Here is a 21279-nt window from a genome sequence, read left to right as displayed (position 1 = left end):
TTCTGAGATGAGAAGACAGTCTAACCGCTGCCCATTTTAGAATGCGTACCCTATTGAAAATTCTCATTTGTATGAGAAATTTGCATGTCCAATAAACACATATGAATCATACAAACTATATAACAACATATAAGAACCATATAAGAACTCTATAAGAGTTGTATAAGATGTATGAGAACGGTAGAAACACATCAATCTCAGAACTTTATGTCCAGAGCGGTGTCTCTTCTTTACGAAAACGTAGAAAAATTAGCCGACTGAAGTTCATTTTCAACCTATTAAACAACAATTTCAACTTGGTAATTACCTTCATTTCAATACTAGTAGGCCAACAAGGAACAAGCACTGCAAATCTTTCACTGAAATAAGGTGTAGAACTGACTGCTTCAAATATTCCTGTTTTCCACGTACGATTCATGAATGGAACTTGCTCCCACAAGAAATCGCCTCCACAGATTGCGTATTGTCGTTCACAGCCAAGTTAAAGGAATCGGATGTTGTTTGATATTACATGCGTATGATTTGGTTTGGTTGTCTGTGATCGTGCTTTTCTACTACTCATGCTTTAGATATTTCTTTTTTTTTTTATAGGTTTGTACTGTGTTTCTATGTTTACGTGTGTTTTTGTGACGTGTAGTTGTAAAAGATCCTTTTGTGTAGTCATTCTTTGCATGGGAAGAATCCTATCAAGGGCATCTGTTGGCCCTTAATTCCTCTACGAGTTGTAACGCCACCACACCTATGTATTTTATTTTCAAGTGCATTTTATTGTGTATATCTCCTGCCTTGGCTGCGTATTAGCGGCCGGCAGTATCAATAAATAAATAAAAAAAATACAAGCGCCATATAGGAGACTTGTGAGAAGCTTTTTTATATGTTTCTTATATGGTTCTCATATATCTTATATAGTTCTTATATGGTAATTATATGTTCTTATATACCTTGTATGATTCATATGTGTTTATTAAACACAAGAAATTTCTCATACAAATGACTTTTTTCATTAGGGTATCCCAGCAAATAAAGATATTTTAATTGGAAAGCCCAAACATCATGTAGCTAGTTAGCGTTGTGTAAAATGTTTGTTCATGCATCTCGCCTGAAAGCGAATTAACGTGCTATCTATTGAACGGTGGTGTGCCGGTATACGTGGCACATTGACGGGTTCCGTATCGCGCTGCAAGACGGAACGGCGAAATATCTGACAAGTTTGAGGGTTTCCTGCGTTGGCAAGCGGCTTCAAGAATGTTATCTTTAATTTAAATTTGAACAGAATGCATAGGCATGGTCAATAAATAGATCGGCCAAGGTAACTTTCCACATATTGGCTCCGAAGTGAGTCTTCAAACCTTTCAGGAATATTAAGACGTTCGTAGAAACTTCATATCGTCGCCGCCTCTTTTACTTTACACTTCCCGCTCCACGCGGGCCTAATTTATCCTCGAAATAATTTCACTTTCTGCCACCTGTATTCAGGAGATGCCGGGTTCGCCACAACCGTGCGGTCGGAAGTGGCTCATGCGGCTCATCAATAGTTTCGGTGTACCCTGCTCCTGTACACCATGCTCCGTTTAGTTGCTGCGATGGGAGTATGAAGCTCGGAGCGTCGGAGTAGGAGTAAAGGAGCGCCGACTTAACGCGTCCACTGTCATCTGGACTCGAAGTTACGTACAAAACGCGCGCAGTGAGTTAGTTTTCATAATCTTTAATTACCTGTCATGTGAACAAAATATTAACCGTCTTGAAGGTTAATTGTAAGGCCAATATTGTTTAGGTTGTACACAGTATTTGTAGTTAATTAAAGCACTTTTTAATGGGTTGAGTTTCAATTAGGCTCAGTATTCGCTATGGGAAGTCTGGACTCGTAAGTTGACAAATGATCCAAACGTGCATATTTACATCGTTATATTGGTTCAAGGGGTCATGTTGCAATTGAAGTATTGACGGCAGTCACGATTACAGGCTAAACCTATATAAACTCTTTTCGAAATGCCAACCAGCTTCGAGCTACTCATCGATAATTTTTCGCCAAGGTTACTAGAACTCCCAGTTGGGAAACTCACCGATGAAACGTGGTCGGCTGGCGTCCACTGAGACCGAGCTAAATACGACAACAGCGCCAATCCTTGTCATTTGTCTTTACTGTGGTGACCCTGAACTTTTAGAAAACATGTTTTTGCGTAAAACCCAACGGAAAAAAATTCTTTTTGTAGAAACCTTTATCGGAGTTTTGTGCAAAATGAAGGGCGCGTGTTGTTTTCTAAAATCTTTAATTTGGAAGGTTTTGCAGTAGAATTAATATTGTTTTTATACAACCATGCCTCAGAAATGATTTTAGGTAGCGCGTCCCGACCTAGGCGCATCTTAACCTCGGTAGTAATACGCAGCGCGTCCGCTTGGGAGACGGGGGTGGCACCCCTGAAGCCCCTTCCACAGTATCTGTTTCGGCGCCAAAATGGCAGATTAAAGCCCAAATAGAAGTCACGTGCAGTTCTCCAAATGGCCACTGCGGGAGAAATGGCGGCGTTGTCATCGCCATTAGCTCGGTTCTCGAGTACGGATCGGTGCCACTTGTTCAAAGCAGTCTCTATGGCAGTTTCCCAACTGAGTGGTTCTAGCAATGTTGGTTTTCGCTTTTATGTTGCCTCTTCTCGGTACGGGACACAGAAAAAGTGCCGACCACAATGATGCGCATACTCGTAATACACGGCGGACATGCGCCGATGTCGCGCTGCCGCGATAGCGATGAAGCACCCGATACGACAGTCTTTTGCGCATAATTATGGAGGGTAATTTTGACGCTCTTTCTCCGTCCAGTTTCGAAATCGTTTTACTAAACCATGATATCTGTTGTTTTTATTGGGCATTTCGTAGACTGCTAAAACGGGCGCAGCTTCTAATCATAAACGTCGTCCGTCAACAATGCAACTGCAGCATGCCCCATAGAATCAGCAGATAAAAAGTCAATTTTCATTTCTTAGTTAACTAGCCAACTAACCGTATATTAATGACACGTTAAACATCCCGGTTTCTTTTTTAAGCTAGCTAATAAGAAGCACCCACGATCCAAATGTTTTTCAATTTGAACACAAAAATCACAACTTAAAAGAAACTGAAAAATCGAAGCGAAAGGCGCCACGGCGAGGTAAAGCGACTTCCTCGGTGCTTTCACGCTTCTTATCCTGAAGTTTCTTGAACATAAACGCCAATCGTATAACTTGGTTTTTTATCATATCGAAGTCATCTCAGCGCATCGCTCAACAGGTCCTCGACTGGCATCGAAGGCGGCAAAATACAGCATTAAGACGCCACAAGGAAGAAGACTAAACAGCCAACTGTAACAATCCCGAGCCAAAGTCTCATTCCTCAGCAGCTACAAGGCAGATCAGCCCAGTAGAAAGTACGCCTCTGTGAGAGAAAGAATTTGCTCGAGAACACTAAACTCGTACGGTACGCTTGTTATAGGGTAATTGTTTTCGCGCTGTACTTAAGGCGAGGACGGGTAACACCGATGTGGATAAAGTGGGAGAATGAGCGAGCCTCCATGATGAGAGGTCGCTAGGGTCTGAGCCAGTGATTAGAAGCTGGGGCGCTCCGAGACCTCTCTCACCGAGTTTCGTCTCAGCGGTTAGAGTTTCAATTAGGCCGCCGGTCGATGGAGTACACAGTGGATCGGGGAAGTTTTCGGTTCTCATTACCCCCATCAAACGACAATTTGTCTGATTGCAAATGAAGTCCATAAACGTTCCCCGAAATTGAACCGATAACTTGTTACAAGCGAAAATAAAATGAAAGGAGGGCAGTTTATTTTGCGCACTGCATAAACGTGTGGTTCATTCCTTAATAATTGCATGTACTGCCACAAAAAAAAATATTTTTAAAGCGTGGCATTTTTTTCTTCCTCATCGATAGGCACTAACATGACGGGAAGGGCAGTCAGTTTTACAGCGAAGCTGTCTATGACTAGGTTTCGGCGGATCGTCTCTGGCGACAGACAAAGTGTAGACCAACAATTTTCCAACGCAACAATGTATGCCCCACATTATATTCCTCTCCACCGCCACCGCCTCTTTTCAGAGTCGTGCATACTCCTCTCCACTCACGGCGTCTCTCTCCGCCCTGATAGTGGGCATTATTGCACGCTCTCCGGCAGCCACCACTAGAGCCTGCGCTGTGATTGGCGTAGCCGCGCTATAATAAAACGTCCCCCCCCCCCCCCCCCCCCCCGTGACATTGCGCAATGCTGCGAGCTCTTCAGAGCGCCAGCTTCGCTGGACTTCCCTATTTATGGGGTGGAAGGGCTCTCAATTTCTTTATGTTGTCTCTTCACCGCCGAAAGCTTTCTAGCTTCGATAATATATTTAGGTGTCTCGTGACGTTGGAGAATGCAAACGCGGCCACAGCTCGAAAAAAAAAAAAAGGCAACGAGAGCGAGTGCTGCGGTTTGGGCGTTTAGAGAGACGCCCAACCTCCCAGGCATTTTCATTCTTGCCCTTTGAGGACGTATTCGTCGTACATTTGTTACGCGGCTAATATACGAGGAAGTTATTACCACCTCCCGGGCACGTGGCTTGTTGAAAAGTGTCGTGCTGCATATAGCACGCAGAATTGAAATAATTTATAAAGAATCAAAAGCTAACACACAACAATCAGTGTAGGGTTGACTTTTGTGGACTCCACAGTCAGACCACACAAATCCACAATGACAAGAAAAGAAAAACTAAATTGAAATATATTTATAATAACTATATAAATAAATAGCGTCTACATCTGTCCACGTTGTTCACTCTACTTAACCCAGGAAATTGTTCATCCCCCAGGATGGCCAGTGGCCCATGTGTTGTTACCGAAGTGTGGGCAACGGAGGTAGGAAAGGGCGCTTAAAGGCCGCGTAGCATACGAGATGTAAGCATATGGTGTATAACATTGCCCCCCCCCCTCCTCTCCCTATCGGTTGTAAAATATCGCGAAGGGTAAACAGGGCTTACTAAGAGTAAATGTTCAGATATTCTGACCCGGCTCAATTTAGAGCATTAGTCTGGAAAAACATCAGAGACGTTTACAATCATCTGTAATGCCGAATTAGAGCGCATCTCTTGAGGAGGAGAAGAGAAGGGTACAGAGGGGAAGGTATGCTCCTCCTCCCCTCCTCCTCTTCTGCTTCTCTTTCACTTATCGGGAAATTTTCGCTAAATTTCCCGACAAAGTTAGGAAAAATTTCCCCGCTATATTTAGCGGGAAATTATTCCCGCTAAATATAGCGAGAAACTTAGCAAAAATTTTACCACTAAATGTAGGATTAACTTTTCCAGCTAAGTTTAGCGGAAAAATTTAGCGAAAAGTTTCCGCCAATTTTAAAAGGTAGACCAAATTGGTGCTGAGGTCACGTGGCGTCAATTTTTGCTTAATATAGCAGTGATATTTTCACACTAAATATAGCAGAAAAATTTCCCCGCTAAATTTAGCGCAACATTTAGCGGGAAAATTAGCGAAAATTCCCCCGCTAAATTTAGAAGGAAAATTTTCCCATGGTGCAACGCGCGGTCATGCCTGGTTGCATTATTCCCATAATGCAATGCGCGCGGTTAGGCCGATGCCGCTCAACCCAGAAACGGGCGTCAGATTGCAGAGACCTGCGAACACTGCTCAACTCACCCAGCTCTCTCTTGAAGGACAGCCAGTTGACGGGCAAGAACTCCCTCTGAGATGCTTCGCACTCGGAGCACGACAACAACTCGACGATCTCCGGCTCACGCAGGCCGTAGCTCGTGCACGTCAGGTACGACGCGATCTTCTTGACGTGGCTGAAGCCGAACCGCTTCTCACTCTTCTCGAGGGTCCGGTTCACGAAGGTGCCGATGTCTCCGGGCACGTGCATGTCACCGTCTAGGGCCTCGTAGGACGACCAGCGCTTGGCTTGCTGGGAGAGCAGGGTCACGTAGAGAGGACACACGGATTGTCCGGCAAGGCGGTCCCGCACAACACCCCACTGGTTTTTTGTCAGGGTCCTCTTGTGGTCCTTGAATGAACGGAGAAAAACAGGCCTTATAAAAGCGATTTCTTTAGCTTAAACGAACAAGACTGATGGTCTACTTGAACAAGCTAATGAACCAGCCAAATGCACCATTAGATATGGCAAACGTGATACATTTCGCTTTTCACTTCACGTTTTAGCAGCAATGTTAAATTTAAAACACAGATTCCATATCTCTCTTATCTTACGTGCGAAAGGCCAATCTCACTCAGCACAAATAGTCACCCCTCCCCCTCCCCCTTCCCTTCCCCCCTCGGTTCGGATGACTTCAGTAAAAAAATGGACTGTATTTTTTATTATTTTAATAAACAACATTTCCATCATCACCATTATCATCATCGAGTGTTTGCTTGCATGATTGCGAAAAACACTATCACCAAGTACAACACTAAAGGTAAGGATGCAATTTACCGAACTCGTCTTCTATTTTGCTACTTTAAATATGTTTAGGACGGCAGATTCAACTTATCCACTTGCCAATAAACCAGAGAGTTGAACAGCTCAAACATTTTCGTTGCAGAAAAGTTGTGACTGTGAGCTAGAACTCGAGCCTTCGCTGGGTTACCAAAGCTTCCTTTGAGAGAAAAATTCAGTCAAAGTTTGTTTTCACGTGTGCATACTTTAGATACTGCCACAGTCATTTTAAACGTGCGGGCAGTCATATAGACGAACTTGCCGGAAAATAAAAGGCAGCTCCCGTAAAACAGTAAACATAGGGATACCATGTCTTTTAGGGGAATATCAACGTGCGCTCGACTAAGTCTAAGAAAAACCTTACGCAACAACTCCAGCGCAGCGCGAGGGTCCTTCTGACAACCCGGCCGGCAGTGTGTCGTCACCACGGTGGTGGTCGTCACCAAATGACAAAGGCGGGCTCTCATAGATCAGTTAAAAGTAGGTCATACCTTGAGGTTTGATTGAAGCATGCTCGCCGCCGCGGAGCCTTGCAAGGACGGAATGTGAACGTAGCTGTCGCTCGTTGATATCCGGCTCCTGAGCAGGCCAAGCACACCCTCGGCTTCCTCGGCCACGGAGCAGACGATGTGCACGTTGAGCGGTAGGTTCCACGGTAGCCAACCCAAGATGGCCGCCTGGTTGTTGGGCGGACACTTGAGTTGGTGCAAGTCGTCCAGGACGATGACCAGGTCGCTCGTCGTGGTCTCCACCAGCTTGAGCAGGTCTTGAAACCAGATGCTCAGCTTGCTCAGCTCGAAGCTGTGGTGCTTCGGGCTGATCTCGAAGCCGAACACCATGCTGATGTGGAGGCACAGGTTGCGCAGGATCTCGGCCGTGTACGCGCAAAAGGGGCTCTGGCCCACGCCACGTATGATGCGCACCACGTCGTTCCCCAGCCACTCGGGGCAGTACATGAGCACCTGGGCAGCGGAGGAAGAAAAAAACAATGAACACACTCTTACCCCTGCAGTACTTTGTTTTTAATCAACCAACTTGATGAGTTACGTAGAATACAGTATTTGTCAGATTGTTGAGTAAGGAGCCTGAAATAAATTTTTTTCTGGTACAGAATGGTAGGCGACGTTTCGCAAGAAGGCAATACTACTTCTGTATTTTGCTAAAACACTTAAAGTTATGTGTCTAAACTAAACACCTCCGAGATATCAAAATATATCTATATATATTTTTCCTTACCGATAAACTATAACCGAAAACAAAAGATATAGTACTCAGCCTCGTTACAAAAAAAAAAAAAAAAAAAAAATGAATAAAACCGATGCCGAACTTATTCAGTGACTGTGCACCAATATTCTTTGTGTTTTTAATTATGTAATATTATTAGGAACATACAATCTTGTCGGCACACGTTCTTGGACATTTCGAGACAAAAATGAATCATATTTAGTTTCTTCTTACCTATACTGCCGTTTTCTTTATTTTGCAATTTTTGTTTGCAAGTTATGTTTTTTTTTCTTTTTATACTTCCGACCTATCTTTTCAACCAGTTACCCATAAAATCAAAGTTTCAAGCCCCCGAGAAGAGCACGTCTGCAACAATAAGCTTGTTTTAGACGTGCGCCGTCGACCGTCACTCTACCTGCGATAGAAGCGTGGACTTTCCGCAGCCTTCCCGGCCGCAAACGATGATGGGCGTGTGTCGTGCCCGCTCCTCGTCCGCCAACATGAGGCGCTGGATCTGAAGCAGGGGCCCGTAGTCGCTGTCCAGGGACTGGGACACTCCCAGTGCGCCCAGAAGCTGTCTGCTGTTGCAGAGGTGCGTCTGGGACTCGCGGACCACTTCCTGAACGAAGAAACATCACACCAGTCTAAGAAATAGGTGAGTACCGCGCGACGCGGTCATAGAGAATGCGACGTCGTCGACTTTCGCGTAGTTGATTAATGAGTGAGGGGATGAAACGAGACTGGAGCCTCCTCTCTACCTGGACCACCTTCCTGAAGGTGGGCGGGAGCTCATCCCAGTCGGGCGTGTCGAGTTGGGAGGCGTCGTCCACCATCTGTTTCACGCTGGACAGCAGGCACTCGGCAAGTTTCTCCAGGTAGCCGCCGTGCTCCGGGAACTCCGGGTCCAGGCCGCTCGCCTGCCACGGAACGCTGCCACGGAGAGGAGCGAGGGCACCACGAAAGAGGGTCACTGACAGCCTACGAAACACAAGACGTCACCTATACGGAGCTTAAGTTCGTCTGCTCCTTGCACAGGGATATCACTGACGTCAGAACGACGAGATCTGATTGGCTCTCACGGAGTTATAATGGGTATACACCTCAATGCTAGCTGCCTTGAGGTCTACCCACTATCCTTCCAATCGGAGCCAATCAGAGCTCGTCATTTTGACGTCATCGCAAGCCCTGCTCAAGAAGCAGACAAGCTTGTGCTCCGCATTAGGTTCACTCTTCTCGATTCGCTCTTTTGTGTTTTTATCGGCTAATCCGGCAATTTCATTGGTTGCGGAGATATAAAATGAACTCTCGGGATTCGCCGCGCTCCGAGCTTTTGTTAAATTGTCCGTGACTTTAGGTCACGAACGCGAAGGTGAAGGCGGAGATTCCCTTTTCTTGTCAAGCACGTATGCAGCTTGCTTTCTTTTTTCTTCTTTTTCGTCCTCTAAACTTCAAGCTGGGGGCGGAGGAAATAGATTAAAAAAATGCGAACAAATGAGAAGCACTTGAATCTTGCGACCGAACAATGAACCTCGTTAGCGATTAACCTTAATGAGACTGTAAAGTTCTTAGCTGCTTTTTTTTTTTTTTGTTCTTGAGGCCGTTTTTTGGGTACTAATCGCTTGACTCAAAGTAAATGAGACATTTCGTCTGTTCCCCATAAAAAATACAAAGGAGCAAATACTTTTTTTTAGCAAACCAATGATCGAAAAATAAAAGTCACAATACCTAAATAAAAAAAGTAAAATCTCTTTTTGCACGTATTACAAGAAAGCAAACTTACATTTACAACCCTCTTTCCGCGAATTTTGTCTTTAACCAGGTCACATTTTTGTTTTTAATTAACGTCACATCTTATCACAAAATGTTCTTGGTGTTTTTCTATATAGGCGCATATTGCCGTAAATGGAATCTGTTCAGGGTATATTTGTTTAGCTTAACAAGAGCTTATTTGCGTGGTATCTGACTGCTTTCCTCACCAAACATGAAGTTAGCAGAAACGTAGCTAGGAACGGGAAATAATGTTTCCGGGTAACTTCTGAATGACCACTGATGAACCTCTGCTACGGCTTTGTTGCGTCTTTTAGTGAAGCATAGCCGCTACCATGATGTAGACTTATGAAGTTAATTTTTGAATCGATGCAGCCTATGTTACTCTCTTTTTTTTTCTACTTGCTATTATTTTTTAAATGCAAGGAAAGACAGGAAAATATTAAATATTAGGAGAAAGGAAAAAAAAAAAGAAAACGAAGAGGTTAGCTTAAGTTATCGAAGGGGAATGATCTTAAACTATTGGTGCATTGCAACTTCAATACAAATAGGCAAAAAAAAAAAAAAAAGACTGGTGGAAGGATTGGTGCCCGTCTGTTTCTTGAATTCTCCATATTTTATTTTGACTTTATTCTTCTGCCTCTCGATAAAGTTCTCTTGAGTAGCTGCTCTAGTTGGTTATTGGGGGCTCGGCAGAAGAATACGACGAATTAAAAAAAAAAGAGAGAGAGATTGCTGACAAATAAAATAAATGTAGAAAGAAAGAAGACGATACAGCCAGTTAATATCCCGAGTATCTTACCAGTAATAGTGAACATTTTTTTTGTTGACGTTGAGGATGATGTCAGCGACCAAGTCATCTGCGCTTAGCGACGTCTCTTCGTCCGTGCAACCTCCGTCTTGAGCAGACACGTCGACGTACGACGACACCGACGCATCGCTCATGTTGATGCCTTGTGGAAATAAACGGAAACATCCATGGTAACCAGTTGGTGCTAACGCAGTTCGAAAATCTATCGAAGTTATTGTGAGATCGCTCTCGTTTATTGCGTACAGACGCACGAAGTACACGTTACTTCTGGGGTTGGCACTGAAGGAGCGCCCTTGCCCGTTCATCTAAACAGATAAAAAAAGAAGCTACGTTTATTGTTTCACATGGCACTCACTTTGACTCGATAATAGAGTCCGGCTTGACACTGATTATGAATCTATTTATTTATTTATTTCAATACCTTCAAAGCCACACGGCATTGCAGAAGGGAGTGGGGGAAAAACAAAAGTACAAAAAATAGAATTCAACACATATTAGTTAACATAATAGTTTTCAATGGCAGACTTGAATGCAGGAGCGTCTGTGATTGTGGCGATGGAGGTGGGCAGGTGGTTCCAGTCATTAGTAGTTCTTGGGATAAAAGAATCAAAAAAGAGCTCCGTGCGACTGAAAGGAACGTTGACTTTATGGTGATGATCATTTCGATGGGATACATACGATGGTTCAGAAAAAAGCTCTTTACTTAGATGCTGGTTGTGATGATAAAGTTCGTGAAATAAGGACAAACAAGATAATTTTCTACGCAATGAAAGATTCGGAAAATGTAAAGTTAGTTTCATGGATGATACACTGGAAAAACGTGAGAAATTAGACAGAATAAAACGTGCGCCACGATTTTGTACGGATTCAATTTGATTAATTAGAAATTCATGGCCTGGGTCCCACACCGAACTCGCATACTCAAGCTTAGATCTAACGAGGGTCTTGTACAGTAGTAGTTTTAATGATGAAGGAGCCCTTGAGAAGTTGCGGCGTAAGTAAACTAGCATGCGATTAGCGTTGTTAGCAATAAAATTAATGTGAGTTTGCCAGGAGAGGTCAGATGTTATATGGACACCTAGGTACTTGTATGATGTCACCTGTTCAAGAGCAGAACCAATGTTGTATTGAGGAAAGTTAGTACAGGCAGCTTTCCGTGAAATTCTCATTACTTTACATTTACTGGCATTAAGGCCCATTTTCCAGACGGCACACCAGTTAGTAATGGAACTAAGGTCAGTCTGAAGAAAAGACGTATCAGTATCAGAATAGATTACACGATAAATGACACAATCATCTGCAAACAACCTTATGGATGACTGGACATTGTTAACGAGGTAATTTATGTATATGAGGAAAAGAAGGGGGCCGAGGACGGAACCTTGCGGCACACCCGAATTAACAGGGCAGGGAAGAGAGTCTGAGTCGTTTGCAGATACAAACTGTGTTCTGTTAGAGAGGAAATTTTCGATCCATGCAAGAATGTTAGAGTCAATGTTTAGTTTTTTGGTTTTTTTTCATTTTAAGCAGAGGAGTTGGTGAGGGACTAAATCAAAGGCTTTCGAAAAATGAAGAAATATGCAGTCGACTGAAAGATTATTGTCTAGCGTAGAGAAAACATCGTTCGTGAAACAAACCAGTTGCGTTTCACATAAGTATGATTTACGAAAACCATGCTGACGATATGTGAAAAATGAGTTGGATTCAAGAAAGTTAACTAGGTTAGATTAGATGATATGCTCCAACATTTTACATGGGACACTAGTTAAAGATATAGGCTTGTAATTAAGAGGAGAGTGAGCATCACCTGATTTAAACAAAGGTACCACCTTACCCACCTTCCAATCGCTGGGCAACAAACAAAGATCTAGGGACTGCGAGAAAAGTTTAGATAGTATTACAGAAGAGAACATTTCAGTATTCTTCAGAAATTAAGAATTAATTCCGTCAATTCCAGATGAAGAAGAAACTTTCAAATTTTTTATTATGCTAAGCCCACCAATGCAATCAATTATAACAGGATCCATAAGTGGAAAGGCTGCAAGATCATATTCAGGGCAAGAAACAAAAGACAGTGACAAAAAAGACTGAAAACACATAATTTAGTAAAGATGAACATTCCGACCTAGGGACTGAGACACCATTATCGTCGACTAGCGATATCAGACTCTCTTTTTGTCCACCAATTATATTCCAAAATTTCTTAGTATCATTTGTCAATAAGGATGGTAGGGTATCATTGAAAAATATGTTTTTGGCTTTTTCCACTTCATTCTTAAAGAGGGTTGCAACATTCTGATACGCACACCACAAGTCAGGTTTATTGAACTGCTTTGCGGAACAGTCGTTTCTTTTTATTTCGCAGGTGCTTTAAAGAAACAGTAAACCAAGGGGACAGGTTTTTGTATGGGATAATTTGTAGCGGTACGTATTTGTTTACAAGATAATTGACTTTGACTTTAAAAATAGACCAATTGGATTCTATAGTGCGATTAGAAAAATTCTGCATATATTCGTCCAGAAATTGTGCCAATTCATCATTGATGGCAGGGTAGTTAGCTTTGCTGTAATCGCGTATACGTCTAGGCATACTCTTAAGGCAACGAGAATTGCCGTCAAGTGTGAAGTGAACAAAGCAGTGGTCACTCAGGCCTGGTAAAAAATTTAGAGAATGAACGAGGTCAGGAGTAGTTGTGAGGACGAGATCCAATATGTTCGAGCTTGACGCGGTGACCCTGGTAGGTTTGAGTTATTAACTGAGAGAAATTAAAATCTGTGCACAAATTTATGAACTCAGATGTTTCACCGGAAATGTCAGACGGAACAGGGCACATACCAGACCATAATATTTTTGGAAAGTTAAATTACCTAATAAAAAAACTGGCGAGTGCGGAACTCTGACAACAATGCTGTTTAAAACGTCATGAAGTTGTGCACAGAAAGTCAAGGAAGCGTTTGGTGGCCGATAACAGGCACAAAATATCATATCACGGTGATTAATGCGTACACACACGCATACCATTTCCAAGCATGATGCATGAGAGATATGATAAGAGTGCAGATTTTCTGCGACGGCTATTAATACACCTCCTCCCAATCTATTGACGCGATCAGGCCGATAAATATTAAAAGTCTTCTCACACTCAAAAACCTCTTTTGTTATCAATTTTGACAGACAACCACGTTTCAGTTAGTATTATTACATCGGCGCTACACGTGTCGATTAATGCTGACAGTTCCTCTCGTTTGTTAACGACACTGCGGATATTTGAAAAAAAGAAAAGAAATTTTACTAACGGGAATTACGCTGTTACGTGATAGTTACGATAATGGTACTTCATTGTCTACGACATTACTCGAATTTTGACTTGCGTGAGCAGGTGATTCCTTGTTGGCGTATAATTCACAGACACTGTCTGATGAGGGACAATAGATGAAGCATTTTCTGTTGATGTACAACTTATTGTAGCGAATTGAAAACTGCTGATTACTAGCTTTCCCATATTCGAGCAGTTTCTTGCGCGAGGTTCGAGTGGAAATGCAGAAGTCCTCACCAACACTAAAAATAACCGACTTCAACTTTGCCCTTTTAAGGATGAAACAGTATTAATTATTTGATGAAAACAATTACGGTGATCCGCATGCTTTCTCAATTGTCGCATGACTTTCCGAATGGTCTGCAGAGCAAGTCGACACACAGATTTTTTCAAGTTCTTCGTGAGCGTGAATTCTATACAAATAAAACGCCTACGCCTTCGTATCACTACACTTGACATACAAGAGTGAACAAAATTGTGCCACAAAACGGGTAACGAACCTCCATCAGTTTTTACTGATGTGCCTTCTTCACCCGAAAACCAACAGACAACACAGTCAACACCACAACAAGCTCACCATCGAATTGCCTGACGACACAGATGATCCTATGCGGCGCGGCTTTCGACAGCCTGAGTGCTCGGTCCAAGATGGTATGGACATCTGCAATGCAACGTGGCCCAGTCATTTTTCGGAGCTGTCGGCAATGGCGCCTTCTTCGGGTGCACCAGCGCGTGCTGTCCCAGGTAGATGCGGGGTACACTTACTGGACATGCGGAACTGCCTTTCGGTGTCGACGTCGATGAGTCCCTCGTCCAGGGCCACCCTGGCTCCGTAGCGTAGCACCTTGGAGACCTGCTCCTGCTCCTCGAGGATCCTGCGGGACTCCGCCACTGGGTCTCCCGCAACCAGGATGCATCCGTCGGGTTCACTGGTCCTGGACGAACGTCCCTTCAACTATACAGGGTGTTTCATGAAAAGTGGACAAATTCGATATTGCAAAAACTACACGTCGCATCAAAAAAAGGCTTGATCCTGGGCCAGGGGCCCATTTAGGAAAATTATCAAAGTCCGGGATAATTAGATTGTTAATTATTATCGTGTAATTAACTTTTTAATATTGTGTTTAAGGGCATGGTTTCAATTAGATAATTGCTCAGCATCATCGAAAAACACTAAGTCAACAAATTGCAAAACGATAAAAGCCACGCACACCATTTTACGGCTTTCTGAAAAGCCACACAAATTCGACGGGTTTTTAGGTTTCGGTTTGCAACCGCAGCTCATCTCGGTCCCGACGGAACCGCGTCCCGTGGAAAAGCAGTGCTACCAGCCTCTCCTGCATGGCGCGAGGACAGCGGAGCAGAGGTTGGTTGCACTATTTCTCCACGGGGCGCTGTGCCGTCGGGGCCGAGATGCTCTCCGATTGCAAACCGAAACCTAAAAACCCGTCGAATTTGTGTGGTTCTTCAGAAAGCCGTAAAATGCTTCGCGTGGCTTTTATCGTTTTGCAATTTGTTGATTTAGTGTTTTTCGATGATGTTGAGCAATTTTCTAATTGAAACCATGCCCTTAAACACAATATTAAAAAATTAATTGCACGAAAATAATTAACAATCAAATTGTCCCGGACTTTAATAATTTTCCTAAATGGGCCCTGGCCCAGGACTAAAACGACAGAATCCTTCTTTTGATGCGACACGTAGTTTTTGAAATATCGAATTTGTCCACCTTTCGTGAAACAACGTGTGTAGGCAACGACAGCTGAACAAACTCCAGACCTAGCTTATCATGTTCACGTTTTTATCTATTTTCTGAAATTTTTTGAAGAATACTGTATATAAGGCCTATATATTATGTGTTTTTTCCTAAATAAACTTTAGTTGCGAGTGCGCCTCGTCCTGTTTACTCTCCTCTTTGTCCTGTCGTTTTTTGGCGCTGTATATACTGATACTGTCGATCTCCCGATTTTCCTCGCTAAAACTTTTCATCAAAATTATTTACGCATGCATCCTTGCAGGAATGCATTTTGCGTTCCTGCCTTGACATGGGATTGCCTTTCTGGTTTTCCGTACACACTTTGAAAAATTAAGCAGTCAGGTGTCAATCCACAGTGCAGTCACAGCGACAGCTGCGACGCGTCACTACAGTTTACTAGTAGCGTCACGGTAAAGTCGTTGGGCATTGGCGTCGCGTTCACGCCACGCGTGAACATACCCGTTCGAAAAAAAAAAAAAAAAAAAAAACTTCTTATCACTTTGTTTTAAAAGCCTTTGTTTCTGTATTTGTTCCGGAGCGTGAAAGCGCGTTTCCCGGCACGAGCTTTTCGCATTCACAGTGCTACGACAACATTTTGTTATCGGCAATTTTGTTTTTCCAGAGCGCGTGCAGAGGACATCGGGTACTACAAAAGCCCCAAGTATGGAGCTCTGCTTCCGCTTTGCACGCAGGGGACCCCAGTTCGATTGTCCCGGGCGGCGGGAGATTTGTTTTGAGGATTTGGCAACATCGACGACGGACACCTACATGGCCAAAAACGCTAACTACTACAACTACTAGAACTACTAAAACTACTACATTTACTACAACTTCAACACCTACCACTACAACATCAACAACGAAAGTCATTTCCAGTGGTGGGCAAAGCCCATAACCGCCATTGCTGTAAGACATGTTTACCCCGCCAATGTCAATCTCAAGAAATATAGCTATGAATCAATCAATCAATCAATCAATCAATCGATCGATCAATCAATCAATTATTTAATCAATCAATCAATCAATCAATCAATCAATCAAGCAAGCAAGCAATCAAGCAAGCAAGCAAGCAAGCAAGCAAGCCACTTGAAAGAGAATCAATCTTAATTTGTTAAGTTTGAGTTAAGAATCAATCTTAACTCAGACTTTGGAACAGCATGACCGGCCATGCCAGAAATTCCTAAAAATGTCAGTTTCAGGATGTATCTTAAGAAAGTGATGCTGAGGCCGCAGATGAACTGGTGAGTTGTGCTATGCAGCCGAACACACGCACTCTCTCTCTCTCTCTCTCTCTCTTTCTCTCTATCATATAGTAAAAGCTTGGTCTGCTTTGCAAGTTGGTAGTGGACATTCATATTAAAAATAGCGCAAAAGAGACTGGACAAAAAGACGAAGAAGCACACAGGACAAACGCTAACTGGCAACTAAACTTTATTGAAAGCTTCCAACTTTGCTATCGCCATGCACGTGCTTAGTCTCATCCAACAAACAGGGCGTAGCGCCAAATCCGCACAATCATACCGCCCACCGCCTGTTCCAAAAAGTCAGCAAAACAGCTACATCACCCCGCCGCACAATCCGAACGAGAAAAGAATAGAAAAAACGCCGCGTTAATATTGTCAAGTTAGACAGTGTTAATGAAATGGTACTCTTTCTGCTGCATACACACCGATGCGACGCTTATGCAAACGTCTTTGTCACAATCACGTATTTTCGCTGCCTCCAGCAACTCTCGTTCCCTCCTTCTTTTGTTTCGTCCCTCCACCTTCGCACCGTCCAGCTTGGGGGAACAACCACAAGTTCTACAATGCCCCGGTAAGTGGGAACCGTAATTGTTGCCAAGAGAAGCCGCATGCTCTCGAAGTCGATCATTTAAGCAACGTCCCGTCTGCCCTATGTAAACACGGCCACACGTTAGAGGAATCCTGTAAACCACCTCAGTGGCACAAGGTACAAACTTTGTCACGTGTTTCTTGCTACACACAGGTTTCTTCACTTTCGGCCCGCTCACCATAGCGCACAATTTTGACAATCTGCACGGGGCATGACGTGGACGTTGTCTTCACTGCCCCGTGCAGATTGTCAAAATTGTGCGCTATGGTGAGCGGGCCGAAAGTGAAGAAACCTGTGTGTAGCAAGAAACACGTGACAAAGTTTGTACCTTGTGCCACTGAGGTGGTTTACAGGATTCCTCTAACGTGTGGCCGTGTTTACATAGGGCAGACGGGACGTTGCTTAAATGATCGACTTCGAGAGCATGCGGCTTCTCTTGGCAACAATTACGGTTCCCACTTACCGGAGCATTGTAGAACTTGTGGTTGTTCCCCCAAGCTGGACGGTGCGAAGGTGGAGGGACGAAACAAAGGAAGGAGGGAACGAGAGTTGCTGGAGGCAGCGAAAATACGTGATTGTGACAAAGACGTTTGCATAAGCGTCGCATCGGTGTGTATGCAGCAGAAAGAGTACCATTTCATTAACACTGTCTAACTTGACAATATTAACGCGGCGTTTTTTCTATTCTTTTCTCGTTCGGATATTGCGGCGGGGTGATGTAGCTGTTTTGCTGACTTTTTGGAACAGGCGGTGGGCGGTATGATTGTGCGGATTTGGCGCTACGCCCTGTCTGTTGAATGAGACTATGCACGTGCATGGCGATAGCAAAGTTGGAAGCTTTCAATAAAGTTTAGTTGCCAGTTAGCGTTTGTCCTGTGTGCTTCTTCGTCTTTTTGTCCCGTCTCTTTTGCGCTATTTTTAATATGAATATTCTCTCTATCACACACACAAATAGACACATACAAACGCATTCACGCACGCTATTACACATTTACGAGTCACCCTATATCGTTAGTTTGTTTTGTGTTTTATTGTGTAAACTTTATTCGGTCTAGAGCTTCAAAACATGCCCACTCTAACCAATCCTATGGTACATTTTCGTTTTTGTGCATTTCCAACTCCTGGTTTTCTGCGAAACGCAACCGCCGATTTCTAAATCCCCACTCCTCGGTACCCGACTTGCGTGCGCCACCGGCGGATTTAGGGGCAAACGAAGCTCGTGCTCACCGAAAGCACCGTTTTCCCCAGCTTTGGACGACAACGAATTTAGGCCCTCAATCCAAGCTCGTTCTAACTCGAGCGGTGTCATTCTACAAGAGATCTTGCTGCAAAGGTTGGGGTTAGTGAACCGCGGCTCAACAGGAAACCTAAATTAACCGCTCCTTACGTTGGCTAATATTCTAGAGTCTATATTCAAAACCGTAGTATCATTTGAAATAGAAGTGCCGAAGTGGAATTCGGACGCGTAAATAAGTACGCAAGAATTGGCTGGCTCTTAAAAGAGTGCGAAACTTCTAAGAAAGCTTTTTTTTTTAAAGAACCTAGGCAAGGTAGAAAGCTTCCGCCCGAAATATTTTTTCAGCGCAATATTTTCGCGACGGCCCGCTCCCTCGCCAAGTACTTATAACCACCTTTTCAGCCTTCATTGGCTGGAGAGATCATTGTTGGGGGGAGCGTTGATTTTTAAAAAAAAAATGTTGTTGTAGGCCTTTAACAACCTTTCGTTCGACATATTTTAACTCGGAGTGTGTTCAATGGCTGGATTTTATGGACAAGTATAACTCTCGGATGTGACAAAAACGCATTACACGTATACCAAAGCAACACAAAGGATGCATAGCCCGCAGCAGGCCGTGCACGAGCCTCCAAAGCGCACTGAATATTAGTCCTAAAATGATCATAACAAGGAACGCGAGATCTAAACCAGTGAGATTCACCGAGAAGCTCAGAGGGAATCGAACCCGGAGAATGAAATCCGAAGACCAGCATCTTCGCCCTGCGCCACAAGTAAGGGATGAACGAGAGCGCATGCAACTGAACTAAGTATATACCAGTGCTTCTGATACGTGGCTTGTACGTGAAGTCAGTCTTCCCCTCTCTCTGGTGGCCGAAGGCGCCTGGTTACAACACCTCCTAGACGGCAAAGCCGTAGTGTTGATAGAGATGCCATCATCAGCAAAGGCCAACTTTGGTCACCAATTGGACACGACAATTGTGTCAACGTTCGACTCGAACTTGATTCGAAGCCAAGCGCTGACGAAGCACTTGTTTCCAATCCATGTCCAGCGTTGGCTTTTGCTGGTGACGCAAAAATCTCAGCATACGGCCTCGTCTTTTAGGGGGTGTTGCTCATTAAAGCAGCGGAATCTACCCCCTAACGCGCCTTTCCCCTCATTATGTCTGACTAAGGGACAGCAGTGCAAGCTATGTGTATAAGTTGCACTATGCCTGTCGGCTTCTCTTAAGGAGATGTCAAGGCCCGATGCTCCACCTTACAACATGCACGATCTCAAGCACGATCTGCTAAATTGCGCCGCCAAGCGACTGTTTTTTTTTCCCCTAGCATGTCGTATGTGCCTTATAATTGAAGATATATAATATATATGTCCTTTATCAACACGTGGAACGCATTTGTGGAAACGCACACCTTGATTCAAAGAAAGTTTCGGTGAGACAAAATACCGAAATTACCAAAATCAAAGCAAGCACGGCAAGGTGGCGCTTGTGCAGCGCGAACGCCATTTGCGAACGCGGAGCACGTTGTGAACGGGGAGAACGCTTGGTCGTCTGCTTCGGTAGCAGTTCGAGGCTTTGGCGGTTATTGTGAATCGCGCGCACAGAAACAGTTGGCACCGACAGGTTGGCCGGTGAGTAATAAAAAAGGATGGTAAATAATATTTACTTGAAAATCACGATCTGGTTCAAGCTTTATGGCGCGTTGGCATACTTAGTCTACAGGGTACCATCTGGGGCGAGTCATCCTTAGCCCAGAGTACCTTTGACCACAGGTGACTCTGCCGGCGGCAAGGTACAGCTTACTTAGTCCGTAAGTAACCGTGGGCGGCGAGTCACACTTAGCGCCGGTTGCACCAACGCCGCTTAAAGGGATGCTAAACCGAACATTTCAATGTCTATAATAAGCGGCGCACTACCTTTCATGAGTCAGCAGCCGCCGGTGTGCGCGAGCACGCGCAACGAAATCGGCGTCATATCCCCCATCGAGCCTGTTAAACGTGAATGGGGGATATGATCACGTCAACTTTGTTGCGTGTGCTCGCGCACACCAGGGGCTGCTGACTCATCAAAAAAGATAGTGCGCCGCTTATTATACACACTGAAATGTTCGGTTCACCATCCCTTTGACGCAAATCGGAGCTTGGCCGGAAACCTAAGCTGAATTTCGGCTTTCTTCTGTTGCACCAAAATCGCTTATCGCCAAACCTGATGCTGAATCATGCCAATGTAGATGCTCACAATTGGGCGCTGTGCTCTCTGTGTTCTTTTCGATCCCGGATTTAAAACATGGCGACTGGTTTGTGGCGATCGACCCGGTGCACAAAAGTGGTTCTAAAGTGTGTTTCAGGCTGCAGAGGTGTAATAATAATCAGAGTCCAGGCGGTTCTGCAGAAGCTGCAGCAGCGGTCCGATGAAAGTTGTCAATTTTTCGGTCGTTCTGCTGGGGAGCGTTCAGTGAAATTCGGACCCCGGTTACGCTTCAATTTCCTCACTTCGAATTGGGACGCAGAAGTGGAAACGATTCTCAGCGGCAAGATCGTCTGACAGCACTCATAATAAAACGCACGTCGAGGAACCTGCAGATTTTTTGTATTTATTTGAAGCTTTGAAAACAGTTTTGTTTGTGTTTACAAAAGTCGGTGGGAGAGTTGTTTATTCAAGCAGTGTTTCATTTGCTAATTCCAAAATACCGAAGAACAGCCACCGGCGCCGACTACCGCGGCAAACATGTCGTTTACATCACGTCATTCCTCTCCGCCAATTGTATTCGTCCCTCCGAGAGTTCCCCCAGTTCGCTCTGTCTCTCCCTACATTCCCTGCACGAATCCAGTGTGTAGGTCGGGGCACGCCTGTAAACCCTCGCTAATGTTTGTACAACCGGAATTTA

The 21279-nt window shown here is 44.1% G+C and overlaps 1 protein-coding gene across 1 annotated transcript in view; it reads right to left on the bottom strand.

Annotated features, from left to right (window-relative positions):
• Nucleotides 1–21279, bottom strand: part of LOC8038898 (NACHT domain- and WD repeat-containing protein 1) — a 131710-nt gene that overhangs the window by 27992 nt on the left and 82439 nt on the right. The window contains exons 4-10 of the mRNA XM_040206260.3: nt 14333–14502; nt 14145–14228; nt 10242–10392; nt 8431–8602; nt 8088–8291; nt 6940–7410; nt 5656–6019 (exon numbers count right to left, since the gene is read on the bottom strand). Of these exons, the coding sequence (XP_040062194.2) occupies nt 5656–6019; nt 6940–7410; nt 8088–8291; nt 8431–8602; nt 10242–10392; nt 14145–14228; nt 14333–14502 (1616 nt within the window). The remainder of the gene's footprint in view (nt 1–5655; nt 6020–6939; nt 7411–8087; nt 8292–8430; nt 8603–10241; nt 10393–14144; nt 14229–14332; nt 14503–21279) is intronic.

This window comes from Ixodes scapularis, unplaced genomic scaffold, assembly GCF_016920785.2.
Source record: "Ixodes scapularis isolate PalLabHiFi unplaced genomic scaffold, ASM1692078v2 PGA_scaffold3__209_contigs__length_174095766, whole genome shotgun sequence".
Taxonomy (NCBI): domain Eukaryota; kingdom Metazoa; phylum Arthropoda; class Arachnida; order Ixodida; family Ixodidae; genus Ixodes; species Ixodes scapularis.
This window is presented reverse-complemented; position numbering and strand designations above follow the sequence as displayed.